The 27585-nt window shown below is 35.6% G+C and overlaps 1 protein-coding gene and 1 non-coding gene across 2 annotated transcripts in view; one reads left to right on the plus strand and one right to left on the minus strand.

The window, feature by feature from the left end:
• The window catches only part of Nup205 (nuclear pore complex protein Nup205), an 81053-nt gene that overhangs the window by 23866 nt on the left and 29602 nt on the right, over positions 1 to 27585 (minus strand). The window contains exons 15-24 of the mRNA XM_069833648.1: positions 27328 to 27510; positions 24720 to 24967; positions 22106 to 22295; positions 19459 to 19624; positions 14776 to 15024; positions 13235 to 13459; positions 10360 to 10484; positions 7962 to 8111; positions 2369 to 2551; positions 1048 to 1291 (exon numbers count right to left, since the gene is read on the minus strand). Of these exons, the coding sequence (XP_069689749.1) occupies positions 1048 to 1291; positions 2369 to 2551; positions 7962 to 8111; positions 10360 to 10484; positions 13235 to 13459; positions 14776 to 15024; positions 19459 to 19624; positions 22106 to 22295; positions 24720 to 24967; positions 27328 to 27510 (1963 nt within the window). The remainder of the gene's footprint in view (positions 1 to 1047; positions 1292 to 2368; positions 2552 to 7961; positions 8112 to 10359; positions 10485 to 13234; positions 13460 to 14775; positions 15025 to 19458; positions 19625 to 22105; positions 22296 to 24719; positions 24968 to 27327; positions 27511 to 27585) is intronic.
• On the plus strand, positions 5429 to 5502 carry TRNAS-ACU (transfer RNA serine (anticodon ACU)). The gene has a single exon. It is a non-coding gene; the product is annotated as a tRNA-Ser (tRNA).

Raw genomic sequence — 27585 nt, forward strand, 5'->3', positions numbered from 1 at the left:
AACTCTACGGCCCAATTGTATAAAACTCCCTGACTAAAGATCAACTTTGATCGAAGATTGGAAAGTGAACAGAGTTCAGACACTTCTTCTATTGTATAAAACTTTTCTGCGATCTAATTACCTTGGTTCAAATGCAATCTAAATTCACGTGAAAAGGATTTGGCAACATCACATAAACAGGTGAAGTATGTGATGCATGGGCCATGTTGTACAGGTTTGTTCAGTGTTGCCAATCTAGAGACTTTAACTCTTTTTCAACGACAATTTCTTTTAACTTTTATATTGCTTAAATAGGGATTTAGCGACCTTTTTAGCACCCCATAGTGACAAAATTTAATCTTTCTTTGTTAATAATGAGAAATCTAGCTACTTTCAACTACTTTTTGGCGACTTTCCGCACACTCTGTTGGAGACACTGGTTTGTTTTGTGCATTGTAAATAATGGCGGACAATAAGAAGAAGATTGACTGTTCCCCAAATTGTTATCATGTTATGGTGTTTGATACTGCTAAACATAATAAAGCTTTATAAAACGACAATTTTCGTTTAGTAATACAGTTAATTGAAAATTGATGAATGTACCTATCATATCCATTAATAATTAATGGTTGTTATAAACATAATATAATTATAGATTATGTTATTTCATACTGCTGAACACGATAGAGCCTTATAAAGTATAAGAATGTTTGTGTATTAAGGCAAGAAATTGAAAAAAATATATATAAATGTACCTACCATATCTAGTAATATTAATAATAATAATGGATACTTTATTTGTACAATCTGCCATTCGTATATTTCAAACAGAAAAGAAATAACTGAACTTGGATCATCTGACTTAATTGGAGGAATTTCTTCAGTCAAAGTTGACTTCAGTTTAAGACAAATTAATCTCAGATCAGACTTTATACCACACAAAATTCCAAGTTTAGCTAGAACGAGGATCAATTTAACCTCTGATCTAAGATTAAATAGTTTATACAATCGGCCCTAAGTACAGCAAACTCTCGGTTATTTGTGCTATTTGGAGAACAAAACCCTTACCTGACTTCAAAATCCACTCAACAATGTTGGACAGGATAACTTTGAGTATTGCAGTGTTGGCCTGAAGGCTGGGCACGTGGTGCAGGTCGTCCTGTGCGGTGCTGCTTCCCAGCCTCTCCTTGATAGGGCCGAACTTTGCTTCCTTCTGCTTCAGCATTAAGCAATGCCGAAGGTTCACCAGTAGCAGGAGTACCACGCCTGATGCCAGGTTTGCTAATTCAGGCAATGCATCTTGCAACAGTACCTGTAAATACAATGTTACATTAAAAAAATTGACAAGGGAATTAAAGAAATCCCAATGATTGCATGAAATATCTATACCAAAGTTAACCTCCTGAGTTTTGAGAGTATAGTATATTATATCAAACTTCAAATATTAAAAGATTTTGAGATGGAAATTTCAGCACAAAAATCAAAAGTAATGGCATTTTTAGGACAAGACCCAGTCAGAAATAAGATAATACACAATAACCAATGCCTCAAACAAGTACAAAATTTCAATTATCTGGGTTGTGAAATATCTTATCAAAATGAAAAAGATGTGAACAAGAAAATTTCCAAATTTACACAAATTCTAGGAATAATAAACACTACATTAAAAGCTAAATTAGTACAAAAATCTACAAGAATAAAAATATATACACTAGCATTACCCTCCCTTTTATACGGAAGCGAGATTTGGACATTAAAGGAAAAAGACATGAACAGAATCAAAGCAACGGAAATGAAATTTTTCAGGAGGACAGCAGGATATACTCATTTAGACTGAAAAAGGAATGAAGAAATTTTAGAACAATTAGAAGTAGAGTCAGTAGAAGAAAAAATCAGGAGTTACAAATTCAATTGGCTAGATCATGTAAGAAGAATGGAAAATTCAAGAATCCCAAAAATTATGATGCAGTATAAACCTAGAGGACATTGCCGACCAGGAAGACCTTTTAGAAGACTGCTAGATGGGGCCGAAACAGGTCTACAGAGGCCTAATTCGTGAAGGGTGATGATGATGATGATATGAAACTTCATACATGATTATGATATAAGATGTATGTACAGAGATCCAAAGTCTGGTATAACAGCCTATACCTACATTTGTAACTGTAACGTGCAGAATTTTTTCAGAATTTTTCCTCTTTTCAGTGACTTCTTTTTTTGTAGTGTGGAATTATTTTTTATTCTTAAAAAATAAAACGACAAATGTCTCAGGATTCAGAAGAATTAACTGATAAAATTCATTAGTAATATAATGGTATATCTCTATGTGGCCCTCAAATGTTAGCTTCATATCTCAGTATCTATTCACACCAAGTTCTCCATTTCTCACCTTCCTGAGTATGAGGCGCACTGTCTCCAGGAGCAGCTGTTTGCGCAATTCAAAGGGAAGAACTTCAGTAGGAGTGACGGCAAAGAGAACTTCCGTCACTTGACGCCATGCATCCAAGTACCGCACTGTGGAGCCCATACGAGAACGGTGGGAATTGTGCTTCAGAGCGTACAGCAGCACCGTCTGGAATAAAGACAGAGTGACAACATTAGGGTCGAATCCCAGACAAGCAATCAGCTAACAGAATTATGGTTAGACTCAAACTTATAAAAAGATAATTCAAATAGCAGTTCAAGTTTATATTTCAACTCCAAGTAATTCAATTATAACAAAGCTAACAGTAATGGTATTTCTGGAGAAATGCATCAGACTACAAACTAACTGTTAATGTACTAGAATTAAGAACTAGTGAATGGCGGCTTGTGATGTTTGATGAAGGAAGGGCTCAGTTATGAGAAATTAGAATAACAAATTAATTTTTTTTATTTTATTTTAGTAGGTTATTTTACGATGCTTTATCAACATCTTTGGTTATTTAGCATTTGAATGAGATGAAGGTGATAATGCCGGTGAAATGAGTCCAGGGTCCAGCACCGAAAGTTACCCAGCATTTGCTCGTATTGGGTTGAGGGAAAACTTGCCCCGACTTGGAATTGAACCCGGGCCACCTGGTTTCGCGGCAAGATGCGCTAGCCGGTACTCCACAGGTGTGGACAATAACAAATTAATGCGAAGCATTTTTTAATTGGTTATTTTACGATGCTTTATCAACTGCTACAGTTATATAGCATCAGAATGAGATGAAGGTGATAATGCCAGCGAAATAGGTCCAGGGTCCAATGCCGAATGTTATCCAGCATTTATTCTTAAAGGGGTTAGGGAAAACCCCGAAAAAAAAAAAACCTTAACCAGGTAACTTGTTCCAACCAGGATTTGAACCCAGGCCGCTCATTTCATGGTCAGATGTGCTATTACTCCACAGCGGCGGACCTGAAGCACTTATTACAACATCTGCAACATATTTATAAAAACGAGCAACTATCCAAAATTAAGCGCTTAGAATACTCACTGGAGCAGTACACCTATAACAGCCATACAAATTACTATAGAAAATGATCCTACTTTATATGAAATTAAAAAAAAAATGGCTGATAAATTGATATGTTTGCCACATGATAATTATTGGAGAAGTTACAAGCAACACAACAGAAATTTAACAACACAATCTGGGTTTATTCATGAAGTAAACAATCCACAAATTTTCCATTCTACGCTCTTATTTACCTGTTTATGTTCTGCGTACTGTGTACTTAGCTCTGTTTCAATCAATAATTCAATATGGTATTTTAGGTTGGGGAGGAATGGCAAAATCGACTCTCCGTCCTTTAAATCTGCTCCAAAAAAGAATTATCAAAATTTGTCTATATAAACCTTTTGATTACCCAACAAAATTAATTTTTCAGGAATTTGGCGTATCAAATCTAGAACAAATTTATAAACAAAAATTGCTGATTTACTTCCATAAAAACCACAATAAATTTAAATATGATCCTCATGAATACCAGACGAGACAAAACTACAGTTTCTTTCTAAATACTCCCAAATGCCACACAACTGCTGGATTAAAACAAAGCAGAAATTTTGGACCCAAAATATATAATACATTAATTAGAGCTTACCCTGAGCTAAGTACACTTAACACACATAGATTTAAGAAACAAATCAGATTAATTATTTAATTGTTTAAGCTAATTGAGTTAAAATTGTTACTCTAATATTCATGTACTTCTGTATTTCCTATTTGTATATAGACCCTGTTATTACATGCTGTATGTATTTTACCGTTTATTAATGTTATTGTGCTCAATGAACTCTCGTAATTTTGTGATATATTTTGTATAACTGATGTGAACTGCGCCCGAGCACGAGCTTCTGCTCTTTCGGGCTGCAATGCCTAATGTAGCTCAAGTGTATAGTATTAATAAATATTATTATTATTATTAAAAAAAAAAAAAACATTTCGCAAAAGGATTATATTCCATAAATATTGTAAACATCACTATCCTCATTTGAATATAATGATATATAATTTTCAACTTTTGGAAAATATAAAGAAAAAGAACACAAATACAGATATAATGAAATTACTTGCACTAGAAACTACAGGTACATTATATCCAAAATCAGAGTGGTTGCATATTTACATAGATGGATATTGCTGCAACAAAATAATATTGCTTGAGTTGGCATTTATTCCGATTTTTTTTGCCTTCACCTAACACTAGGACAGGGATGCCAAACATACGTTCCCTAGAGTGCAAACATTACCATCCCTACTTTCTCTACCTCCTGTCTGCGACTCTGTTTTCATTCTGTTTAGTTAGTTGTTACCTGCAGAACGTAAACAGTCAGTGGCGAGCAGTTTACAGAATATTTGAAAATAGCACAGTCTACATACAGTACCAAGATACAGTTCCAGTGAGGAATGGGAATATGATTCTTATGTTGTTGAAGGACATAATAAAGGATACTTGGAGCTAAGAGGGATGAAGTTACAGGAGAATGGAGAAAGTTACACAACACAGAACTGCACGCATTGTATTCTTCACCTGACATAATTAGGAACATTAAATCCAGACATTTGAGATGGGCAGGACATGTAGCACGTATGGGCGAATCCAGAAATGTATATAGAGTGTTAGTTGGGAGGCCGGAAGGAATTGAACCTTTGGAGAGGCCGAGACATAGATGGGACAATAATATTAAAATGTATTTGAGGGAGGTGGGATATGATGGTAGAGACTGGATTAATCTTGCTCAGGATAGGGACCAATGGCAGGCTTATGTGAGGGTGGCAATGAATCTATGGTTTATACAAATCTGGCTGTTACCTGAAAGCCAGATTTGTATAATACATTCGTTACTGGAGGTACGTTAACAGAAAGCCACAAATTAAGTCACACAGTATTGTGTGCACTCATAGTTGAGATCTGGTGTCTTGCCAGCTCATTTGAGTTGTGTGGATATAAAAGGAAAAATTGTGACGGTGTCGTGTATAGTTCCTGGGGTAGCTCAGTCGGTAGAGCATTCGCGCACTAAGCGAAGGGTCCCGGGATCGATACCCGGCCCCGGAACAATTTTTCCTTGAAATTATTCAATCTATGGTTTCCTTAAAAGCCATTTGTAACTAAGTAAGTAAGTAAATATGTAAGTAAGGAGATAGTAAAGCCAATTACCTATTATGTTCCGTTCAATTTCGTTATATACGACATTATAATATAAAACGTCATTTCAATACTGCCCATGGTAAGATTATGGGAAAAACAAATTTACAAGTATGTAATTATGTCAAACTAGCCATACCCGTGCGCTCCGCTGCACCCGTTAGAAATAAATATAAAGTAATTACATAATTAAAATAGGACATTTGATCCAGGGAACATTCGTGTTTGATAGAAGGATAAATCGTTTAATATGTTACTTAATTTAAATTGTATCTAAAATATTAAAATGCGATCATTTTGATCCAGAGACCGCTCATTTAGTGCAATGACAATTCCTTTAACATGTTTCTTAATTGTTACTACCAATTATTTTTGGAAAAGCGAAAATTAACAAAAAAAATTTTGGCTACAGATTTATTATTATATTATATTATATTATGTAAAAAGTGTGTTGTTAACGGATGTACTCGAATTAGAAAGTTTTTAATTTGTTGTGGGAGCTCTTGAATCTCAGGAGGAACAGCTTTTACAACAGCGCAACATAATCTGCTTGGCTCATTACCCAATTTTTTTGCATTGCATTTATTGCATATATATTTTATGTATTTTAACACGATTCAATTGAGCATAGTTAAAATTTGAATTATACAATAATGGATTGCTAAGCTAACATACTATTACTGCATACTAAATCAATACACTCTCGTTGTTCGTCAATTCTCTGAGATAAAAATGAATATGTTCATAAACATTATTTTAAGAAATACAGGAAATGAATATACAGAATAACCTATCAAGTTTTCTGTGCATAAGAAGCTATTTTAATCTTACCTGTCCTCAATTCACTCACAAGTTACTGTAATAACATTATAGCATTATGTCCATCTAGAGAAACTACACTTTCCAATGATGAAATAATAATTAATTATACAAATCGGTTAATTTAGCTTCTGATATTACTTCATACAAACACAGAAACATTGTCTGTAGGCTATGTTTCATAGCTTTCGATTGTTGTGTCCAAGGCCCCTTACAGACGAAGTCATTTGTTTTTTATTTCAATACACCACCTTAGATGGCAGTTATTTTAATTTTAAAACTCATTTATCTCATTAAATATCAGTCCTATCAAAATTTTTCAAAGAATAAAACTTACCAGAAATAATTTTTAAAGAAAGGTTTGTTATGTAACATTTTTCACAAAAAATCAATAATAAGCGAGATATTTCGATTTATTTAATTCAGACCCCCTTATAACCCCCCTTTTAAATAATGTATTTTGAATGCCATATAGCCTAAAATCTAAGTTACAACGAACTTAATTTATATTCCAATTTTCATCGAAATCGGTTCAGCCATTATCGCGTGAAAAGGTAACAGTCAGACAGACATACAAACAAAAATTTCAAAAAAGCGATTTTCGGTTTCAGGGTGGTTAATTATATATGTTAGGACCAATTATTTTTGGAAAATCGAAAATTACCAGAAAAATTTCGGCTACAGATTTATTATTAGTATAGATTGTTGTTGTGCTGCTTAATTTGTGGAATTTTGTTTTTATTTGGGATTTTTTAATTTAAAAAATGACAAAATGGTTAAACGATTTGTTGCCAACAGTTTCATAAAAACATTAGTGAAAAGTGGGCGAGATTTATATACTATTTATGACAACAGAATATATATAATTTTATAAAAAAAGCTGCCCTAAATAAGGGTTCGAATAGATCGGCCTACTAATCAATTCATAAAGAATAATCATGAAAACCAATTGTGTGACAATTTGAAAGGAAAAAGAAAGCATTAGGATAATGACATAAAAACATAGGAAATCATTTACAATAATAGTTTGTTGGGTACTAATTATAGCTAAGGATGAATTTAACACATGAGATCCTATGGCATCAATCGTTGCATCAGAAATTTTAAATTGTTTAAGTTGATTTAAAGTTTCACGTGGGATCGTGCCACAGGCACCGAACATGAGTCTGAAAACTGTCCAATGTGTAATGTGGTATTGTGCTCCAAGATGCTGACAACAAGGCTCATATATGACTTGTTTTTCACGACACACCTCTTGTGGCTATTGCTCATGCATCTCAAAACGGATTGTGGGATCAAGAATGACACCCTTATCCTTCTGTTGATCAATTATGATGATATCAGAGCCATCAGAAGAGACGCAACCAACCTCCTCATAAACCTCATATCTTAACATGAAAAATGTTGCAGTTTGTATGACTGCAATGTCTGTGTCGACATATAATTGTGAACAGTATTTTTTTTAAATGAATCAGTGTAGGCTACTATTTCATTAACACTAGAAAACAATGTATTATGCAACGGTGTCTACTTAAATGCGAACACAATACCTGAATCTCCTGCAATATGAGTTGCCGCTGTCCTGCTGTAGAGCTGCCCTGAATAGCTGCCAGCTCTTCCATGAGTATGCGGTGCAGTTTCTTCACATCTATCAGCTTCAGCCCGCTGCCCATCACAGATAGTTCACATTGAACCAGGACCTGAAGCAGTGTTACCATTCCCACAAATTCTAGGTTATTTAATTACATAAATAGTTTTTAGAATTCACTTAAAAACAGATATAAGGCCTACACAGCTCAATGAAGATCTTGAATGCAGAATTATAAAATTGAATCACTGATTCCAAAACAGAAATAAATAATCCTAGATCAGGGACAGTGGAGAAGGAGAGTATTACAAAGGAATCTTCTCCATTATATATTTTACACGACTTCTGAAGTCAAGTGCCATTTTGAGATTTCGATTTCAAACAAAGACTCATTCATTTTTTACGAAAAATTATTGTACAGTACTTGTAAGCATCATTTCCAGACAAATTCAACCTAAATACTAAAAACGAACAAAATCTGTACAATAGTTTAGTAAAAATCACTGTACACAGACAGACTAGTACTAAAATTATTATATTTCATGTACATCATTCCCTGATAAATTGACTCGTAGATACTGAATATGAACAAAATCCGTCCAATAGTTTAGTAGAAATCGCTGTACACAGACAGACTAGTATTAAAATTATTATATTTCATGTACATCATTCACTGATAAATTGACTCGTAGATACTGAATATGAACAAAATCCGTCCAGTAGTTCAGTAGAAATCGCTGTACACAGACAGACTAGTAATAAAATTATTATATTTCATGTACATCATTCCCTGATAAATTGACTCGTAGATACTGAATATGAACAAAATCCGTCCAATAGTTTAGTAGAAATCGCTGTACACAGACAGACTAGTACTAAAATTATTATATTTCATGTACATCATTCCCTGATAAATTGACTCGTAGATACTGAATATGAACAAAATCCGTCCAATAGTTTAGTAGAAATCGCTGTACACAGACAGACTAGTAATAAAATTATTATATTTCATGTACATCATTCCCTGATAAATTGACTCATAGATACTGAATATGAACAAAATCCGTCCAATAGTTTAGTAGAAATCGCTGTACACAGACAGACTAGTACTAAAATTATTATATTTCATGTACATCATTCCCTGATAAATTGACTCGTAGATACTGAATATGAACAAAATCCGTCCAATAGTTTAGTAGAAATCGCTGTACACAGACAGACTAGTAATAAAATTATTATATTTCATGTACATCATTCCCTGATAAATTGACTCATAGATACTGAATATGAACAAAATCCGTCCAATAGTTTAGTAGAAATCGCTGTACACAGACAGACTAGTACTAAAATTATTATATTTCATGTACATCATTCCCTGACAAATTGACTCGTAGATACTGAATATGAACAAAATCCGTCCAATAGTTTAGTAGAAATCGCTGTACAAAGACAGACTAGTACTAAAATTATTAAATTTCTTGTACATCATTCCCTGATAAATTGACTCGTAGATACTGAATATGAACAAAATCCGTCCAGTAGTTTAGTAGAAATCGCTGTACACAGACAGACTAGTACTAAAATTATTATATTTCATGTACATCATTCCCTGATAAATTGACTCGTACATACTGAATATGAACAAAATCCGTCCAATAGTTTATTTATTTATTTATTTAGATTTATTTATTTAACCTGGTAGAGATAAGGCCGTCAGGCCTTCTCTGCCCCTCTACCAGGGGTTAGTAGAAATCGCTGTACACAGACAGACTAGTACTAAAATTATTATATTTCATGTACGTCATTCCCTGATAAATTGACTCGTAGATACTGAATATGAACAAAATCCGTCCAATAGTTTAGTAGAAATCGCTGTACACAGACAGACTAGTACTAAAATTATTATATTTCATGTACATCATTCCCTGATGAATTGACTCGTAGATCCTGAATATGAACAAAATCCGTCCAATAGTTTAGTAGAAATCGCTGTACACAGACAGACTAGTACTAAAATTATTATATTTCATGTACATCATTCCCTGATAAATTGACTCGTAGATACTGAATATGAACAAAATCCGTCCAATAGTTTAGTAGAAATCGCTGTACACAGACAGACTAGTACTAAAATTATTATTTTTCATGTACATCATTCCCTGATAAATTGACTCGTAGATAATTATGGACACTGAAGACATTTACAGCCACGAAAATCTTGATACAGAATATTCAAAAGGCAATAAATAAAATAAATAAGAAAAGTACTATGAAGCAAAGTGACCATCTAGAAAAGGAAGAAGGAAACAAACTTAACAGATAAAATAATGATGGAACTCACATTGTATAATATCTGTTACCTGTTCAATCTGAGAAGGTTCAAAGAATTCCCAATTAGGGGCTGTTACAGTTTCGAGGGAAAAGTCCAGGAAGAGCAGCAGCCTCAACACAAGGGGATCATGATGCCGAGCAGCACTGGCAAATGCTGTAACACAAACAAGCATATCTCACTAACATTATGTGAATTGAATTATGATTATACATGAATATACAAATTAAAAAAGAACCACATGTATTTAATATTTACTTATGGCTTTTAAGGAACCCGGAGGTTCATTGCCGCCCTCACATAAGCCTGCCATCGGTCCCTATCCTGAGCAAGATTAATCCAGTCTCTACCATCATATCCCACCTCCCTCAAATCCATTTTAATATTATCCTCCCATCTAGTTTCTGCCTCCCCAAAGGTCTTTTTCCCTCCGGCCTCCCAACTAACACTCTATATGCATTTCTGGATTCGCCCGTATGTGCTACATGCCCTATCCATCTCAAACGTCTGGATTTAATGTTCCTAATTATGTCAGGTGAAGAATACAATGCGTGCAGTTCTGTGTTGTGTAACTTTCTCCATTCTCCTGTAACTTCATCCCTCTTAGCCCTAAATATTTTCCCAAGCACCTTATTCTCAAACATCCTTAGCCCCTCTCAAAGTGAGAGTCTAAGTTTCACAACCAACATGTATTTAATATCAACGGGTTGCAAAATGGTATTTGTCGAATACAGGAGGGAGAGCCATTAATCCTTCCCATTGAAGGCTTTAAGGAACCAACCTGGACAAATACCCAATGTCCCATCCCTACCTTCCCGTGGTGCAGCTGTTAGTAAGCATAATTTTACAGACGTGGACAAATTATTAGCAAAATTTAAGATTTTTATTATATATTTTTACAAAATATGATTCTTCAATTTAGACTACAGTTGACATTTTTGTGTATTTCCAAATTATTAGCAAAATTGAAGATTTGTATTGTATATTTTTCAAAATTTAGCTCCTCAATTTGGACTACAGTTGATATTTTTGCATATTTACAAATTATTAGCAAAACTGAACGTTTTTGTTGTATATTTTTACAAAATTCGATTCTTCAATTTGTACTACAGTTGACATTTTGGATATTCCGAAATTATTAGCAAAACCGAAGATTTTTGTTTTATATTTTTACAAAATTGGCTCTTCAATGCAGTTGACAATTTTGCTAATTTACAAATTATTAGCAAAATTGAAGACTTTTATTATACATTTTTACAAAACTTGACTCTTCAATTTAAACTACAGTTGACATTTTTGCATATTTCTGTCTATTGTAATGATGGAAATATCCAAAATTGTCAAATGCAGTCTAAATTGAAAAGTCAAATTTTGTAAACAGAATTATCATAAAAATCGTCCATTTTGTTAATAATTTGTCCACGTCTGTACAAGCTGAACTAAAGAGAGGGGCTACTCATCAATTAGCACTGGTCAGCTTGATGAGTTAATGACCGAATTTGGTATAATTGTTATCTATTCAATACCTAATTCTCTCTTCACCCTTTCCTATCCAGTCCTCTGACTGAACTCTTACTTTCTTTGACCCCGACGGCATTAGAGCATTCGAGGCCAAGGGATTCATTTCACTTTCCTTCCTACCCTTCCTATTGTTCTGTTCCTAGTGCTGACCTGCTATGGTACTAAAATCGTCCTCTAGTGGCTTAAGGAGGGAAAGCTGGTGATCAACAAGATCTCCCAGCTAGGTCCAATGGACCCGTCGACCAACAGCAGGTGTGGTCCTCCAGACATTCTGGGGGTTGTGTGTGAATGAAGTAGCCACCAAAACGTTAAAATATGGTGTTCACTTAAATCGGCTACAACTTGCCATTTAATAAGTATTGGAGTCCAAGAGGTCAAATGACTTTGTTGTCAAATGCCTGGCATTAGAAAACAACAACAACAACATTTAATATCAACGAAAAAATAGAAAATTACAATGAAAACTGATATCAATACATACATCGTTTGAATAAACTCTGGCAGATTACCAGCAATCCTTGTAAAGTATAAACGGAATGACAAACAGAGCATAGGATGGTCAAGCAGATAGACAGAGTCTTCAAGTGGGAAGGGCAATACCCAACATATGAAGCTGACGATGATGATGATGATGACGATGATACATACAAGTTAATAACTAAATTAATCATTAAATGAAAGCTGTGTGTGGATGAAAAAATAAATAATAATTAAATAAATAAATAAATAAAATGCTTGTTACTCTCTTGCTATCAATTTAAACAGATAAACAGAGATGTGAAACTTCTATTCTTCAGAAACTAGGATATAAAGCACGAACAATACCTTCCTATGAGAGAAGCAGTGAAACAACATTAACAATATTTACAATGTATGTACAGATGTTCTCCAATAACTAAAAGAGTAAATATTTTTTTTCTCAGAAAGTAATCGGAGAAATATGAAAAGAATGTGTCATATTTTACATACATCTGCCAGGAATAAATTAAACATAAATTTAAAGAAAAATTATGCAAACTTTGAAAATTGGGACACTTATAATTCAGTATTTAAAGAAACAACTATTAATTATAAATAAACTAATTGGAATATCAAAGTGGAAATTTGTGTATTGCATGACCACATTGTAAGAAATATGTGGTAAAAGTTTCAGTTAATTAGTGTAAAAATGTAGAAGTTAGAAATTTCACAGATCCATAGCCTTAATAACCAAGGAGACCCACATTCATACAAATTTTCAGACTCTAGACACTCGCAGACTTTTCTTCTTCAAGGAAAACTCTCTGAGAGCCGAGCCCAGGATCTTCAGATCTGGAAGCCAGTATGCTGACTACCAGACCACAGTGACAGTCAAAATCATTTAATACATCTGCATATGTACTCACTGCTCGGAGTGGCCAGATAGTGGCTGAGCTGCATGATGGTCGCCACTTCAGTTCCTTCTGATGGTGCACTCTCCTCCACAGACACGGCTACCATTTCTTCAACTTGCTCTCTCACCAACATGTTCACAAGATTCCCCAGCTGTGAATGGTGCATGTGAGTGGCTGTTACTTTAATTTCTATTGCCACAGTTTTCAACAGCCAGGCCATCTGGTTCAACTCCGAAGCTGCACAAATAGAAACAGGTAAAGAAATCACAATGGGGCTAAGTTAGGAGAGTATGGAGGATGTGGCAATACAATATTTTTTTTTTGTCTGAATCTTGACAATATTAGATATTTAAATATTGCTCTAGCAATGGCAAAAGAAGCTTTAATAGAAAAAGGAGCATCTTGTGTGGACCTCTGGAAAAAGAACTAAGGAAGATACCAGTGAAGTCATTTGTGTGGAGTGTGGCATTGTATAGGGCAGGAACATGGACATTACGATGGAGAGAAACGCCTGGAAGCATTTGAAATGTTAATATGGAGAAGAATCTTGTTCAAAGTTATAACCAAGTAGCTAGGTCTTATTTTCAGAATGAACTGTTGTTGTAACATGGCTTTAAGCGGTTCGATTATCAATTTTTTGAGATCTGTAACAGTTCTGTGGAACAAATAAATGATGACAATCAAAGTTCACTGGAATAGGAAGAGGAGTACGACAAGGATGCCCTTTATCTCTATCCTCTTTAACATCTACTTGCAGAATTTAATGAAGAATTATTTTCAAAATTTGGGAGAGGTAATAGTAATGGAAGAAGAATAAAGTGCACAAGATTTGCTGATGACATGGCGTTGTTAGCAGAAGAAATGATACTAAGGGATATGCTACTGGAGCTAAATGACAGCTGTGAGCAGTATGGAATGAAGATAAATGCAAACAAGACGAAGACCATGGTTATTGGAAGAAAAGTAAAGAAGGTAAACGTGCGAATTCTAAATGAGGCTGTGGAACAAGTAGACAGCTTCAAATACTTGGGGTGTACTATAAGCAGTAACATGAGCTGCTGCCAGGAAGTCAAAGGAGGATAGCAATGACGAAGGAAACTTTTAATAGAAAAAAGAAGCATTTTCTGTGGACCTCTGAAAAAAAAAACTAAGCAAGGGACTAGTGAAGTGCTTTGTGTGGAGTATGGCATTATATGGGGCAGAAACATGGACATTACGAAGTGAAAAGAAACAAGTGGAAGCATTTGAAATGTGGATATGGAGAAGAGACAAAGAAAGAATAATGGTGAAAAAGAAATTGCCTGGGTCACTGGCCAAGAAGAAACTGCCTACTGAAGGATGAACTGGAAGGAATGGTGAGCAGAAGATATCAGATGATAGACAACATTATGATATAGGGTCATTATGTGGAGACTAAAAAGAAGGCAAAAAGAGGGAAGATTGGAGAGTGCTGGGTTTGCAATGAAGGACCTGCCCTTGGGCAGAAAATAATGAATCGAAATTATAGCTGTAGTTTTAAATTTCTAGAAAATGATTATTAAGTTTATACTCACAGTGGCAAGGTTCATTGGTGAAAGGCAGGCACGCCAAATGTCTTGCAAGAAAATCATTGCACGAGCGTAAGAATCGCAGAACTGGCTCGGATGTCTTGGCATTTGCACACAGTGAATACAGCATACAGTACGCTGCATCTAGCAGCCTTGGCTTAGTAACTGCTGCGAATGGTACAGATCGCGCAGTGATGGAGGAATCCAAAATAGTGAGTAAGGAATGCAGACAAGTGCGAGGAAATCCCATAACACCTGCAAAACAACAAATTTAATACATATATTATTGTTTGCAATGTCGAATTGCACAAAAAAAAAAAAAAAACTTAAGTTGTACAATGTAAACAACTGTGCAGCTTGAAAAATTGCATATCGATGGCTGAGAACCAGACTGTTCGAAGTCCAACTTCTTATAAGAAAGAAATCTGTGTTTCATTGTGTTCCAGTTCTTCTCTGCATATATGAACCGAACAAAATTGTAAATATTCTTAATTGATTAACTAGTGGACTTACTCGTGTTAATTATGTGATTTGTCCGGCTTACAGATGTTTCAGTGCTTCACGAACCATCCTCAGAGCCTACTAGATCACGGCGTCATCTCGAACTTCTCTGCCTATTATATGGTTGTGTTTGATTGTTGAAAGGTGTTGAAGGGTAGAGTCAAATAGTGTGTGTGTACTGAAATTGATCTGTGTGTTGAGAATTTGATTGGGGTGTGTTTTAGTGTGTTTGTATATTTCATATTGTTCTAGTGTGTTGAGTTTTTGGTTTTTGGGTTGTATGTGTAGGATTTCCATGTCTGTATTTATGTCATTGTATGTATGGTTAGCATAAGTTATGTGTTCGGCGTATGTAGATGTATTGTGTCTTCTGGTTATTGTTTTAATGTGTTCTTTGTATCGAGTTAGGAATGATCTGCCTGTCTGTCCTATGTAGAACTTATCGCAATTATTGCACGTGAGTTTGTATACGCCTGTGTGGTCGTATTTATTTGTTTGTGTTTTTTGTGTGTTGAGATGTCTTTGTAGTGTGTTTTCTGTTCTGTATGTTATGTTGTATTTCTGTTTTCTGAATGAAGATGCGATCTTATATGTGCTTTTGTTTTCATATGTTAGTGTGATGTATTTCTTGTGTTCTTGTGTTTGTGTTGTGTTTTGCGTGTTTTTGTGTTTGCTAAGTTTTTGTTTTGTCTTTCTTATGATGTCTATTATGTTTGGATTGTATCCGTTTTCTTGTACTATGTATTTGTGTTCACTTCTTCATTGTAGTGTTGTTGGCTCATGGGTATGTTGAGTAATCTGTGTACCATTGTCCTGAATGCAGCATGTTTGTGTTGTATGGGGTGGTTAGATGTGTTGTGTATGTGTGTGGTGATAAGTCCACTAGTTAAGCAATTAATTATATTTAAGTGTTAAAAGTAGTGTAAGCAAGATTCAACACGGATTATGAATATTCCTCTCCATAAGGTTGCTATGAAGCTATTACAAATTGTTTCATGAAGCTTCGAATGTCAGGACTTAAAATAGCTCTTCTGAAAAAAAAAAAAAAAAAATAGTAAAATGGACTTGGAACAGTCTGGTTCTGGGCCATCGATATGTTACTCACATTTTGCACAATTTTTAAGTTGTATATAATTTCAAAATGGTACTGTGTATAGTTTGACAACTTCAAGTGAAACCCCGTAAAACACGCCAACTTCTGGAATCTCTCTCTTTCTTTCTTCTCTCCCCCTTGCTCCTCGTCATTCAGTCACCAATCACCACGTAAATATCTGAGAGGGTGTGTGTGGGCATCGCAACCAATAGAAGAACCACTCTCCAGTATTACCACAATAACGGATTCTTCATTTTTGCCTCGACTGTCGGCTAGGAAGGTTCCATTATGCTAGCATTGCAGGCAATTAGTCAACCTTTTAATGCTTTTGTTAGCAGGTTTGGCAAACTGTGAGTGGACCTGCAAGTACATAGTGCATAGTGCTCTCTCCCTTCCCCCGTGCTTTCTCACTTGCTCCTCCCCAAGACAGCCAGCGCTCACGTAGTAAGTCGAGCAGGGTTTCAGTTCGATTTGTCCATCTATACACAGAGGATCACTGAACATAATATGCATGGGATTTCCGACTGTTTTTACGGAGACTTGTAGGGCAGCAGAAGACAGTCAGTATCTATGATATAATTAATACTTAGAAGAAATTAATATTTATTCATTGAAATAAAAGTAGAACCTTGTGAATTCCGGTTTTTTTATAATGTAATATCAGCATAAATGTCAATGAATTACTGTATTTAATTTACTCATAACCTCTGTAAATTATTCTCAATACCTAGGCCACAATAAAAGGAAATAATCACCACTACCTCCTTGAATGCCAATATCATTACGATGAATTTTTATTTTTTATTTTAGTTGGTTATTTAATGACGCTGTATCAACTGCTAGGTTATTTAGCGTCGATAAGATTGGTGATAGCGAGATGATATTTGGCGAGATGAGGCCGAGGATTCGCCATAGATTACCTTGCATTCACATTACGGTTCCGGAAAACCTCGGAAAAAAACCCAACCAGGTAATCAGCCCAAGCGGGGATCGAACCCGCGCCCAAACGCAACTTCAGACCGGCAGGCAAACGCCTTAACCGACTGAGCCACGCCGGTGGCTATTTGGGATAAATGGAAATGCCATGCGTATTTCTAATATCCCTCTGAGAATACACAGAAAGGACAGAATTGCGCAATCTGAAATTAACTCGAAATTTTTAAATTATTTTATTTGAGCAACACAGACAGCTTCAAATTTCCACGAATTTCGAAGTGGGTCACATCTTAACAATAAATACATGCTGTATTTTCGTGTTCTTACATTTTCAAGCCAACCTAATTTCAAGCAAAATGATTTACAACGAACAAATGAAGTTTCGTATCTTCTTGGGTTTAAAATACCATAATAGGTGTAAAAAAAAAACGAAAAAATAAAAATAGGAAAATCCGAATTAAATTAACATGGAAAGTACAGGAATTTTGCTAGAACCTGTAGGGGGAGGGGGATTAAAAAAGAAAAACGAATACGTGCGAAATATATAAAAGAAGTTTTACTGTATTTTCAAATTTTTCCTGTTCACTTTTTCAACAATTAATAGTAATAATATGCATTATTTTTCATACACCGTTTTATTTAAATATGCATAATTATATACACCACATGTAATGATGCCTTTTATACTGTTTTTAAACTCATATCATTTTCCACTATTTTAACCTTGATGATGTCTTCATATTTATCAATATTTAATATGTATGGCTTATTTATCACATAGATATAGAATTTTCATGTCTGAAGATACCCACAATTGGGCGAAAACGTTAACACTAAAGTCCCGTCGCTCTAATTTCCGGCAGCCAATCGCGTTGCAGGTTGGCTACACTTAAACGTGTGCGTCTTGTGATTCGCTGAAGAAGACGTTATTCATTTCTTAAGGCTCGATAAATACTTAATATAATCGCCCGCCATTTTGGCTCTTTCGTTGGTGTTTGCAGAAAGCACATGAAGACGTTATTTGCCGCTCAATTATTTGCTGAATTACATTGCGTTTGATTTATTATCATAGGAGCTACGACATGATAATGTTTAACGGTGCGGCAAATAGATTCCTCGTCTGGTAGCTCGGGAACGAAAGAACAAAAATGGCGAACGATACTACCTACCTAGACTTTATAAGAGCCTTCACTTCCTAAGACGTAAGCAAAGAGGTGGAGTCACGCCGGGAATAACAGTGTCGCGACTATAATAATGTAATTGTAAAATAACTATTTCAGTATTATACATTAAAATAAGTAAAAAGACTGAACATTTGCATGTTTTTTTCATTTGAATATACTTATTGGAACTCAAAAATGAATTCAAAGTTTACTGTATTTGTTCACATACATTCCATTGTTACAAGGCGACTTTCACATTTTCTTTTGTATTAACAACATTCATTTTCGCAACAGATAAATGGAGTCATTCTGTGACATTCTTATAATAGTACATTATGCAACGAGCCTATAATGGTAGTAATTAAGATGCGAGTATGTTTATGAAACGAGCGCAAGCAAGTTTCATAATTTTCATATGAGCGTCTTAATTACCATTGTAGTCAAGTTTCATATGACTTTTTATGCTCGACCATATTGATATTTTCCGGCAATTGGTGAAATGAATTTGCGGGAATGTGCTTTGTGAAAGGCTGGAAGATGACGGTGAATTTATGTTAATTTGTGTGTTGTTTTTTTCGACTAAGTTTAATATTGTCTAATCTAGCGCTAGTTGTCTTTCAATTGCATATCCGAGAATAATCGATACTTGCGCTTTCATATTGCTACAATAGTATTTTCTGATTGGTGGAACACCTGAACTTTAATGAATAGGTGTACTTTAATGAGGTCCATTAAAGGGCTGCTACCAGGTGTATAATTACTACATTTCGGCATGGTCGAGCATAAAAGTGTTTATAGAACGCTTGCTCTTCCCCATACAACTTGTGGGACCTCCAAAGCAAATACACTCAGCAGCTGACCAAGAACTATGAAAGATCAAGTTGTGTGTGTAATAACATAATAACGAAGTAAGGTAGTTGCACAATTAAAAACTCGTGCGATTTAAGTTGCATCATGGACAAGTACCTCAAGAAATGGAAATGAATTACCACATACCAGCCTGCTGAAATGTAGACTTCTTAATATCCTTGTTAATATCGAAGCCAAACAGGTAATGTGCGAGGTTGGGAGAAGCATGGCCCAAACATTGCTGCAGCAGCTTCAGAATGGCTTCCTTTGTCTTCCCCACCACACCCATCTCATCTCCCTCAATGTCATCGCCCTGAAAATAAGTGAGAAAATCAGAGTGTTAGCAGCATCATACAATGACACAACCAAGGGCTAAATGATTACAAGGACAGATTTTACTGAGTAACCAAAGAAAACATACACACGGAATTGTTAATGGGCTCATGTCGAAACCTCCCCTCAAATTGAGCACATTGTTAGACCCAATATGACTTAAGAATTCAGCCCTAAATATATTAACTTATAACAACATATCATAAACTCTGATATTAAATTAATGGAATCTTAAAAATAAAATAAAAAGAGAGTTAAGACTGCCATTGAAAATAAAAGAAACACAAAATCACATTATAACCAGCGCCATGTTTTTTTGACGAACATTTTTAAATTTTTCGTGAACAATTAATAAAATATCGTATTTATGATCAAAAGTGTAACAGTAATTTCGTGATAATTTTTTTTTTTTACAATGTAATGCCATACATTCATAATTAGGAATAATCTTGTACAGTCTTAGAAAAAAGTTTTGTCGCACAGATATTTTATAAGTCCCAGAAAGGAAGCAACGCACATGATCAAACAAAACCAATTTTATTACCTCAACTAGTCCTTCTCTTGAGTACCACATAGCTCGTCCTCTGATCATGCACACTGCTTCCTTTTTGAAACTTAAAGTATCTATGTGATAAAACTTTTTTCTAAGACTGTACACAGCATTGAATTTGCAACATTCAGGCAAAATAAAGCTGTTAATAATAGTAGTAGTAGTAGTAGTAGTAGTAGTAATAATAATAATAATAATAATAATAATAATAATAATAATGATGATTATAATAATGATAACAATAATAACGGTAATAATGATAATAATGATGATGATTATAATAATGATAATAACAATAATAATGGTAATAATAATAATAATAATAATAATAATAATGTTATGGTTTGTTTAACGATGCTTGCAACTGCAGAGGTTATATCAGCGTCGCCGGATGTGCCGGAATTTTGTCCCGCAGGAGTTCTTTTACATGCCAGTAAATCTACTGACATGAGCCTGTCGCATTTAAGCACACTTAAATGCCATCGACCTGGCCCGGGATCAAACCCGCAACCTTGGGCATAGAAGGCCAGTACTATACCACCTCGCCAACCAGGTCGACTAATAATAATAATGATGATGATGATTATAATAATGATAATAATGGTAATAATAATAATGATAATTATAATAATGATAACAATAATAATGGTAATAATAATAATAATAATAATAATAATAATAATAATAATGATGATTATAATAATGATAATAACAATAATAATGGTAATAATAATAATAATAATAATAATAATAATAATAATAATAATAATAATAATAATAATAATAGTATCCTTTTCCTTTTTAAATCAGTCTTATTGTTACTTAATTCAGTTGTATGCAAAAACCCAATCATCAACAGTCCTAGGTCATTAAAGAGATTAAGAGAATTCCCAAATAATTTGTCTCCATATTCTTTTGCAGCTAAAATCTCGGAAACTAATATATTGTATTTCTGAAGAATTGTTTTAAAAATGTTCTTTTTTAGTTTTTATTGCAGAAATGAATATTTTTAGCAGAAACAGCCAATTTTCGCAAAAATTTGCAAAAAATTCACTTGCTTAACTCAGTTACATTTACATTAAAACCTGCATATACCATATTTACTCGTGTAATAGACGCACTTTTTTCTCATAATTTATGGATTAAAAATCCAGGGTGTACGTTATATCCGAAGAAAAAATTTTAGGGGAAAAAATCATAACTACCTGACATCCTACATGATAATTACAGCTGGTTTCGACATAGGACATTCAAATAATATTGAAAATTGTACGACTTCGAGAGCATCAATATATCGAACATTACGAGCAGTAATAATGTAAAATGCGTCACATATGAAATGAATGAAAAATGTTGTACAGTATAACATAAAACTGAATACAAATAAAGCAAAAACTAGACAGACTTTGTGAAGATAACACTACCACTATTCTTACGTTATTCACTATTGGTACTGGTTTTAGTAATGTAATGCAGGAATTTTTTTCCCTTATAAATTACTGTCAAAAACTCAAGTGCATATATTATGTGATGCCATCTAATACACGAATAAATATAGTTCCTCTTAGAGCATTGTTTGTGATATATTTATTTATTTTTTTTTATTGGGTTATTTTACGACGCTTTTTCAACATCTGGGTTATTTAGCGTCTGAATGAAATGAAGGTGATAATGCTGGTGAAATGAGTCCGGGGTCCAACACCGAAAGTTACCCAGCATTTGCTCGTATTGGGTTGAGGGAAAAACCCGGAAAAAACCTCAACTGAGTAACTTGCCCCGACCGGGATTCGAACCCGGGCCACCTGGTTTCACAGCCAGACGCGCTGACCGTTACTCCACAGGTGTGGACGTTTGTGATATAAAACCTGGCCTTGATCATAACATATTTCTAGCATAAAATAGGCAACATACAGCAACAACTTCTTCATCATCTGCTTCAAGACATTCAACAAAGCCGTGACGTATTTCCATTCTATTTGCAGGTGACGAAGTGAAGGCACTAATGAGCTGGTTCTGCGATGTGGGGTACGTGGTCACGGCAAGCAGAATTCGCACAGCAGAGAGCGCGTGTCGAGGCAGCCATGCGTTGTACGTCACATACCTGCAAACAGGACGATTATGTTGAGCGGGTACAAGGCAAATAATATACAGATTCCTACAAAGCAAATGAGATCATCATCATCATCATCATCCACAGGATTAGGCCTTTCGACCTGTTCCGTCCTCTCAAAGAAATTGATCTCTCCATCTCAGCAAATTAGATACACTTCTTATATTTGCTACTGAATGAGAAATAAGAACAACAAGAGAAATATGGAGAAGAGAAGCAGATGTAGAGGAAAAAGCAGAGCAAGAGAGCAAACACAAGGAAGCAGAAACAGAGAAAAGGAAATAAAGGAGAAAAGAAACACAGGCAGCTGAATCAAAAGAGTCTTTCAGTTACAGATATTCTTATACGAGAAGAATTTAACAGTACTACTACTACCATGGCCTAACAGCCCAATGTTGGGCCCTAGCCTCCTCTAGCTTCTTCCTCCATTTTTCCCTATCCATCACCATCCTTCTCCATTCTGCGCTTCCGAAGAAGAGTCTGGAGTCAGTTGTCACCACATCAATCCACCTATCTTTAGGTCTTCCAACAGGTCTCCTCCCATAAATCTTGCCTTCCAAAATTTTCTTTGGTATTCTCTGCTCTTCCATTCTGTAAACATGCCCCGTCCATTCCAGTCTCCTCAGCTTGATATGTGTGACAATATCTATCGATTTGTAGAGGTTTCTTGACATGATGGATTTTTACGGATGCAGGGGTGTCAACCCCGCGAACCAACCCCCGAACCTGGAGGACCAGGTCCCATATTTATAACCTCTGGGACCGGGTGGCCCAGCTATACCCCCAGTCACTGGGTACCATTATGGTCGCCTCTTACGACCTGTGTGAGCTACGGTGGGACTATTCTTATTCCCGGTCACCACACAGGAAAAATTTAACAGTAATATAAATAAAATAAGATAGCATGGAAGTTCAGAAATACACAGCAAAGAATCCCTCAGACATTAGTATAATTACGGAATTATAATACGCACCTTTTTTTTGACAAAATTTCGTCTTGAAAATTGGGGAGCATATTATATTCGCATGCCTACGAAAGGGCAAGAGTCAGGGGAAATTTCTGCAGAACAAGCAATCTAAATATGGGTCAGCAGGTGAAGAGTAACGAGAACATTAAGAAAGAAGATAAAGTGAAAACAAGAGATGGGTCGAGTAGAAAGGGAAGCACGGACAATCAGAAGCAAACAGAGAGTGGGAAGCTAGTGTGCAATAGTAAAGGAAAACCAACCTACAATTTAAGAAAATGGTGTAGTGAACAAGTGGCAAAGATTTTTGAAAGGAAAAAGGATGAAATGTAATGGGAGAGAAAGAGTAAGAAGATCTTATAGTTATAATAATGTAAAGTGTAAGAATATAGTGTAAAGGCATAGTCGGACCATCGGATTTCTGTCCCCGTAAGATATGCGAACTGAACCCTAATTCCTTCTCAGTCTCGGTAATTCATTTCTCTCCTTGCATTCCTATCTCTCTCCCTTTCTGTCCCCCACTACTCACAATTTTGAGCCTACTTGCTGGACAGTTTACAATATTTGCACTTGCAGTCCAGTGTTGTCAACTCAACATGAACACTGTAGCACGCAGTGGCAAAAGAAATATTATTAAACAAGTATGTAAAAGCATTTTGCGATGAAGAGAAACAAACAGGTCAATATCTGTTTCCTATAAATCAGGCAACGAAAAGAGCATCTGATATCACAGGTGAGACTTATTTTATTTCAATTGATTATGTATTAAAATTACTTACTTAACTAATACTAATAATACATTTTATGTAATTTATATAGACAGGTCAGAACTCCTAATAAAGAAACTCAGGAGAGAGGGAGTCTGTGCAGGAGATGAAAAGCTAGAATCACCAGAGAAGAACAGACCAAGGGAACTTTTAATTATTGTAGATGATATGAACCAACGTATTTTAAGAAGAAAGATACAAGAATTTTATACCGTTCAGAAAGAAGTTTCAACATTGAAGAAATTACTGAAGCTTGCGAGACAAGTAATAATTTCCAAGGTTGCAGAGAAAAACTATGGAAAGTGATTCGAGAAATGGGATTTAGGTTTAAAAAATGTAGAAATACAAGATGTATTTTGATTGAAAGAAATAATATTGTAGCATGGAGGACCAGTTATTTATGGCACCGTTTGACGGAAGTTTGGCAACATCCCTATTCGGCAAGGTTCGTGGCCTGCTGTTTAACGTGGTGGGAGGAAAGCGGGTGGAATGGAGTGAGTACAGGTGTTAACTTTTCCAAGAACGACGACAGCGCTGAAGGGGCACAGATCCAATGGTCCGACAATAGTAAATGAAGTAGGGAAGTGGTACAAAAAAGCAAAGTGAGTGAGGAGTAGGAATTAACCATGATACATTTCAGCAAGGACTAAAAGCCCTGTATGTTAAGGAATTCAAAATCTTACTTCGCCACATTGAGCAGATGGTCAGGCTTGCCACTGCGTGGGTTGACACCAAGCAGCAGCTTGTTCAGACCAGCAAGAAGCAGGGAGCAACCCGAGCTGTTCAGGAAGCTGAAGAACTTCTGCTGATGTCCCAGAGCTCTGTCCAGCAGGTCCAGGCAGCTCAGCATGCTGTCCTCCAGGGACTCCTTGCCAGGGAACACAGAATACGTATCCAAGAGGTGGCAGCCTTCATCCAGCAGGAACAGCACCTGCAAGAAAGTTCAGAACTGAATGCTCTTGACTCTTATTGTTCTTTCATGACCTTGTAATAATATGTTTTTAAAGAAATAATGGAATAAAGGTTAAATATCCTCTTACTTCCTTGATAGCCCTCTTAATTGTCCTCGAGTGGCCAAAATTATTAGCTCCAAATATTTTTCTAAGTGCCTTATCTTTGAACATCCTTAACCTCTGTTCCTCTTTTATTTGTCATATACATTAATCACATTCTTAAAATATGGAGAATTATCATGCAGGAATATCAATCAATCAATCAATCAATCAATCAATCAATCAATCTTCTTAATGTATCCAGCTGTTTGCCGACAACATAAAGTCCACTATAGTCCACTGTAGTCTATTCAGTTGTTGTTTTTCACGAGAAATGAGGGGTTTTTTGATCGGTGTTCATTATAGATGCCTGTTGCTAGTAGCCAGAGGTGGGGTGTAGTCAATATATACTGCAGGGCTGTGTCTTCTGCAACTGGTACTGATGATTTTAATTTACTTCTTTTGTGGCTTATGGATGGACAGTATAGAAGAATGTGTTCCAGATCTTCATCATGATTATTACACCACAGACAAGTAGGATTATCAGAAATGTGAAATCGGTGTAGGTACAATTGAGTGACAATGTGACCTGTTCTGGCTCTTGTTAAAAATGTTTGAACATGTCTGGGCAAGTTTTTGTACATTTCCAGGTCATTTGGTTTCTTTTGTATAGACTGTAATCATGCAGGAATATATAACTCAATCAAAATGTCTGCCAAGATACATTAGTAGGGTCTACGACATGAACGGAGATAATGATGATTAGGGGGCGGATGTTGATGAAAAGTCATCTTCTTTATTTTTCACATTAGAACGATGCCTATTAATATAGAAATCCTTTCTATGTTAATATCAACGTAAAAAAGTAATTTCTTATATTGCATTTTTTTACTTTTTGAACTAATAGATCATTTTTATATTTTTTTCGGCATTTTTTGTTCATTTTTAATATTCTGAAGAACTTTTAGACCATTTGGAATGCATTTTACTTTCTTCTTTACTGATAGGTCTGTTAAATCATTTACTAAGCAAATAGGTCAGTAGTAATTATCTACTGAATAAGTGAATAACAGTGAAGTTTGAGTTTTATAGTTTGGAACAGACTGTAAAGTCCATCCCTTATTCCACTGAAGGTTTCACCTCACACAACGGAAGTAATATAAAATGCTTGACAAGAGCTTAGTTTAAGTGAGGGCTTTGACAGCTACTGTTCTTTTGTCGGTATGAGGGTGTCTTTAGAATTTATGTCTGGAAGGGGGGGAACTTTCACCATAATCTGGACAGGACATTGTCCCCCCAAGTTGGTTTGGAAGGGATGTCTACTGTAGTAGACAGTATTTTTAACACAAAGATTGCAAGAATGCACGTTGCGCCCACAATTTGTTTTGTCATTCACACTCCCTCATCTGGAAGATCTGGTAACAAAAGTGAAGCACAGAATGAGAAGGAGACAGATAATGAAGGCACTGATATGGACCACCCCTGATTGAAACACATTGTATCTCTCATTAAAATCTATAGTTTTCCCTTAAAACCTTAATTATGTTGCATGTTCTTTTCCTTTATCTTAGCCAAATTCCAAGAAGTTGCCTCCTCTCTCCGAGATTGCAGGGCAGTCATTGAAACAAGGTGACTATAGTCCCGTCGCTCTAATTTCCGGCAGCCAATCATGTTACAGGTCGGCTACATTTAAACGTGTGCATCTTGTGATTCGCTGGTGAAGAAGTTATGCATTTCCTAAGGATTGATAAATACTTAATATAATCGCCCGCCATTTTGGCTCTTTTGTTTGCGTTTGCAGAAAGCACACGAGGACTTTATTCGCCGCTTATTTGCTGAATTACAGTGCGTTTGATTTATTATCATAGGAGCTACGACATGATAATGTTTAACGGTGTGGCAAATAGATTCGTCTGGTAGCTCGGCAACGAAAGAGCAAAAATGGCGAACGATACTACCTACCTAGACTTTATAGAGCCTTGATTTCCTAAGACGTAAGCAAAGAGGAGGAGTCACGCCGGGAATAACAGTGTCGCGACTTTAATTTTTAAGAAGTTGTGGTGCGAGTACGGTGAATAATATTTAAATGTCATTTTTCCACTACTTTAAGGGCATTTTAATGATCATTTTAAGTAGATTTTTAGGTCATTAACATCCGTCCCTAATAATGATGATGATGATGATGCTCTTCTTTATACACCTGGAATCCATGCCAGTGTTCACCGTGTGGAGGCAGTGGCAGCAGATTACATCAGCAAGGTCTTGAGTTGGTGTAACGGTTTTAAATCTCGCAACTTACTAATCGCAGCAGTTCTGACTTGCTGTTCAGGTACACCATGATGTGGTAGCCTGGATGAGGATTCACTTGGGCCACTCCACCACTCTGCAGCTCCACCCGACTGCCTACGAAGTCCTCGGCTCGTGGCTCATATTGTGACAGGAGCTTTGCCATCAGCTTCAGACAACTCTTAGCAACAGCCCACTGGAAGCATCACAGAATCCACAGTCAATGTAAACATTCAGGCAATTATTAACAAATATTAAAAACGATAAAAAT

This window comes from Periplaneta americana, chromosome 1 (assembly GCF_040183065.1).
Source record: "Periplaneta americana isolate PAMFEO1 chromosome 1, P.americana_PAMFEO1_priV1, whole genome shotgun sequence".
NCBI classification, from domain to species: Eukaryota; Metazoa; Arthropoda; class Insecta; order Blattodea; family Blattidae; genus Periplaneta; species Periplaneta americana.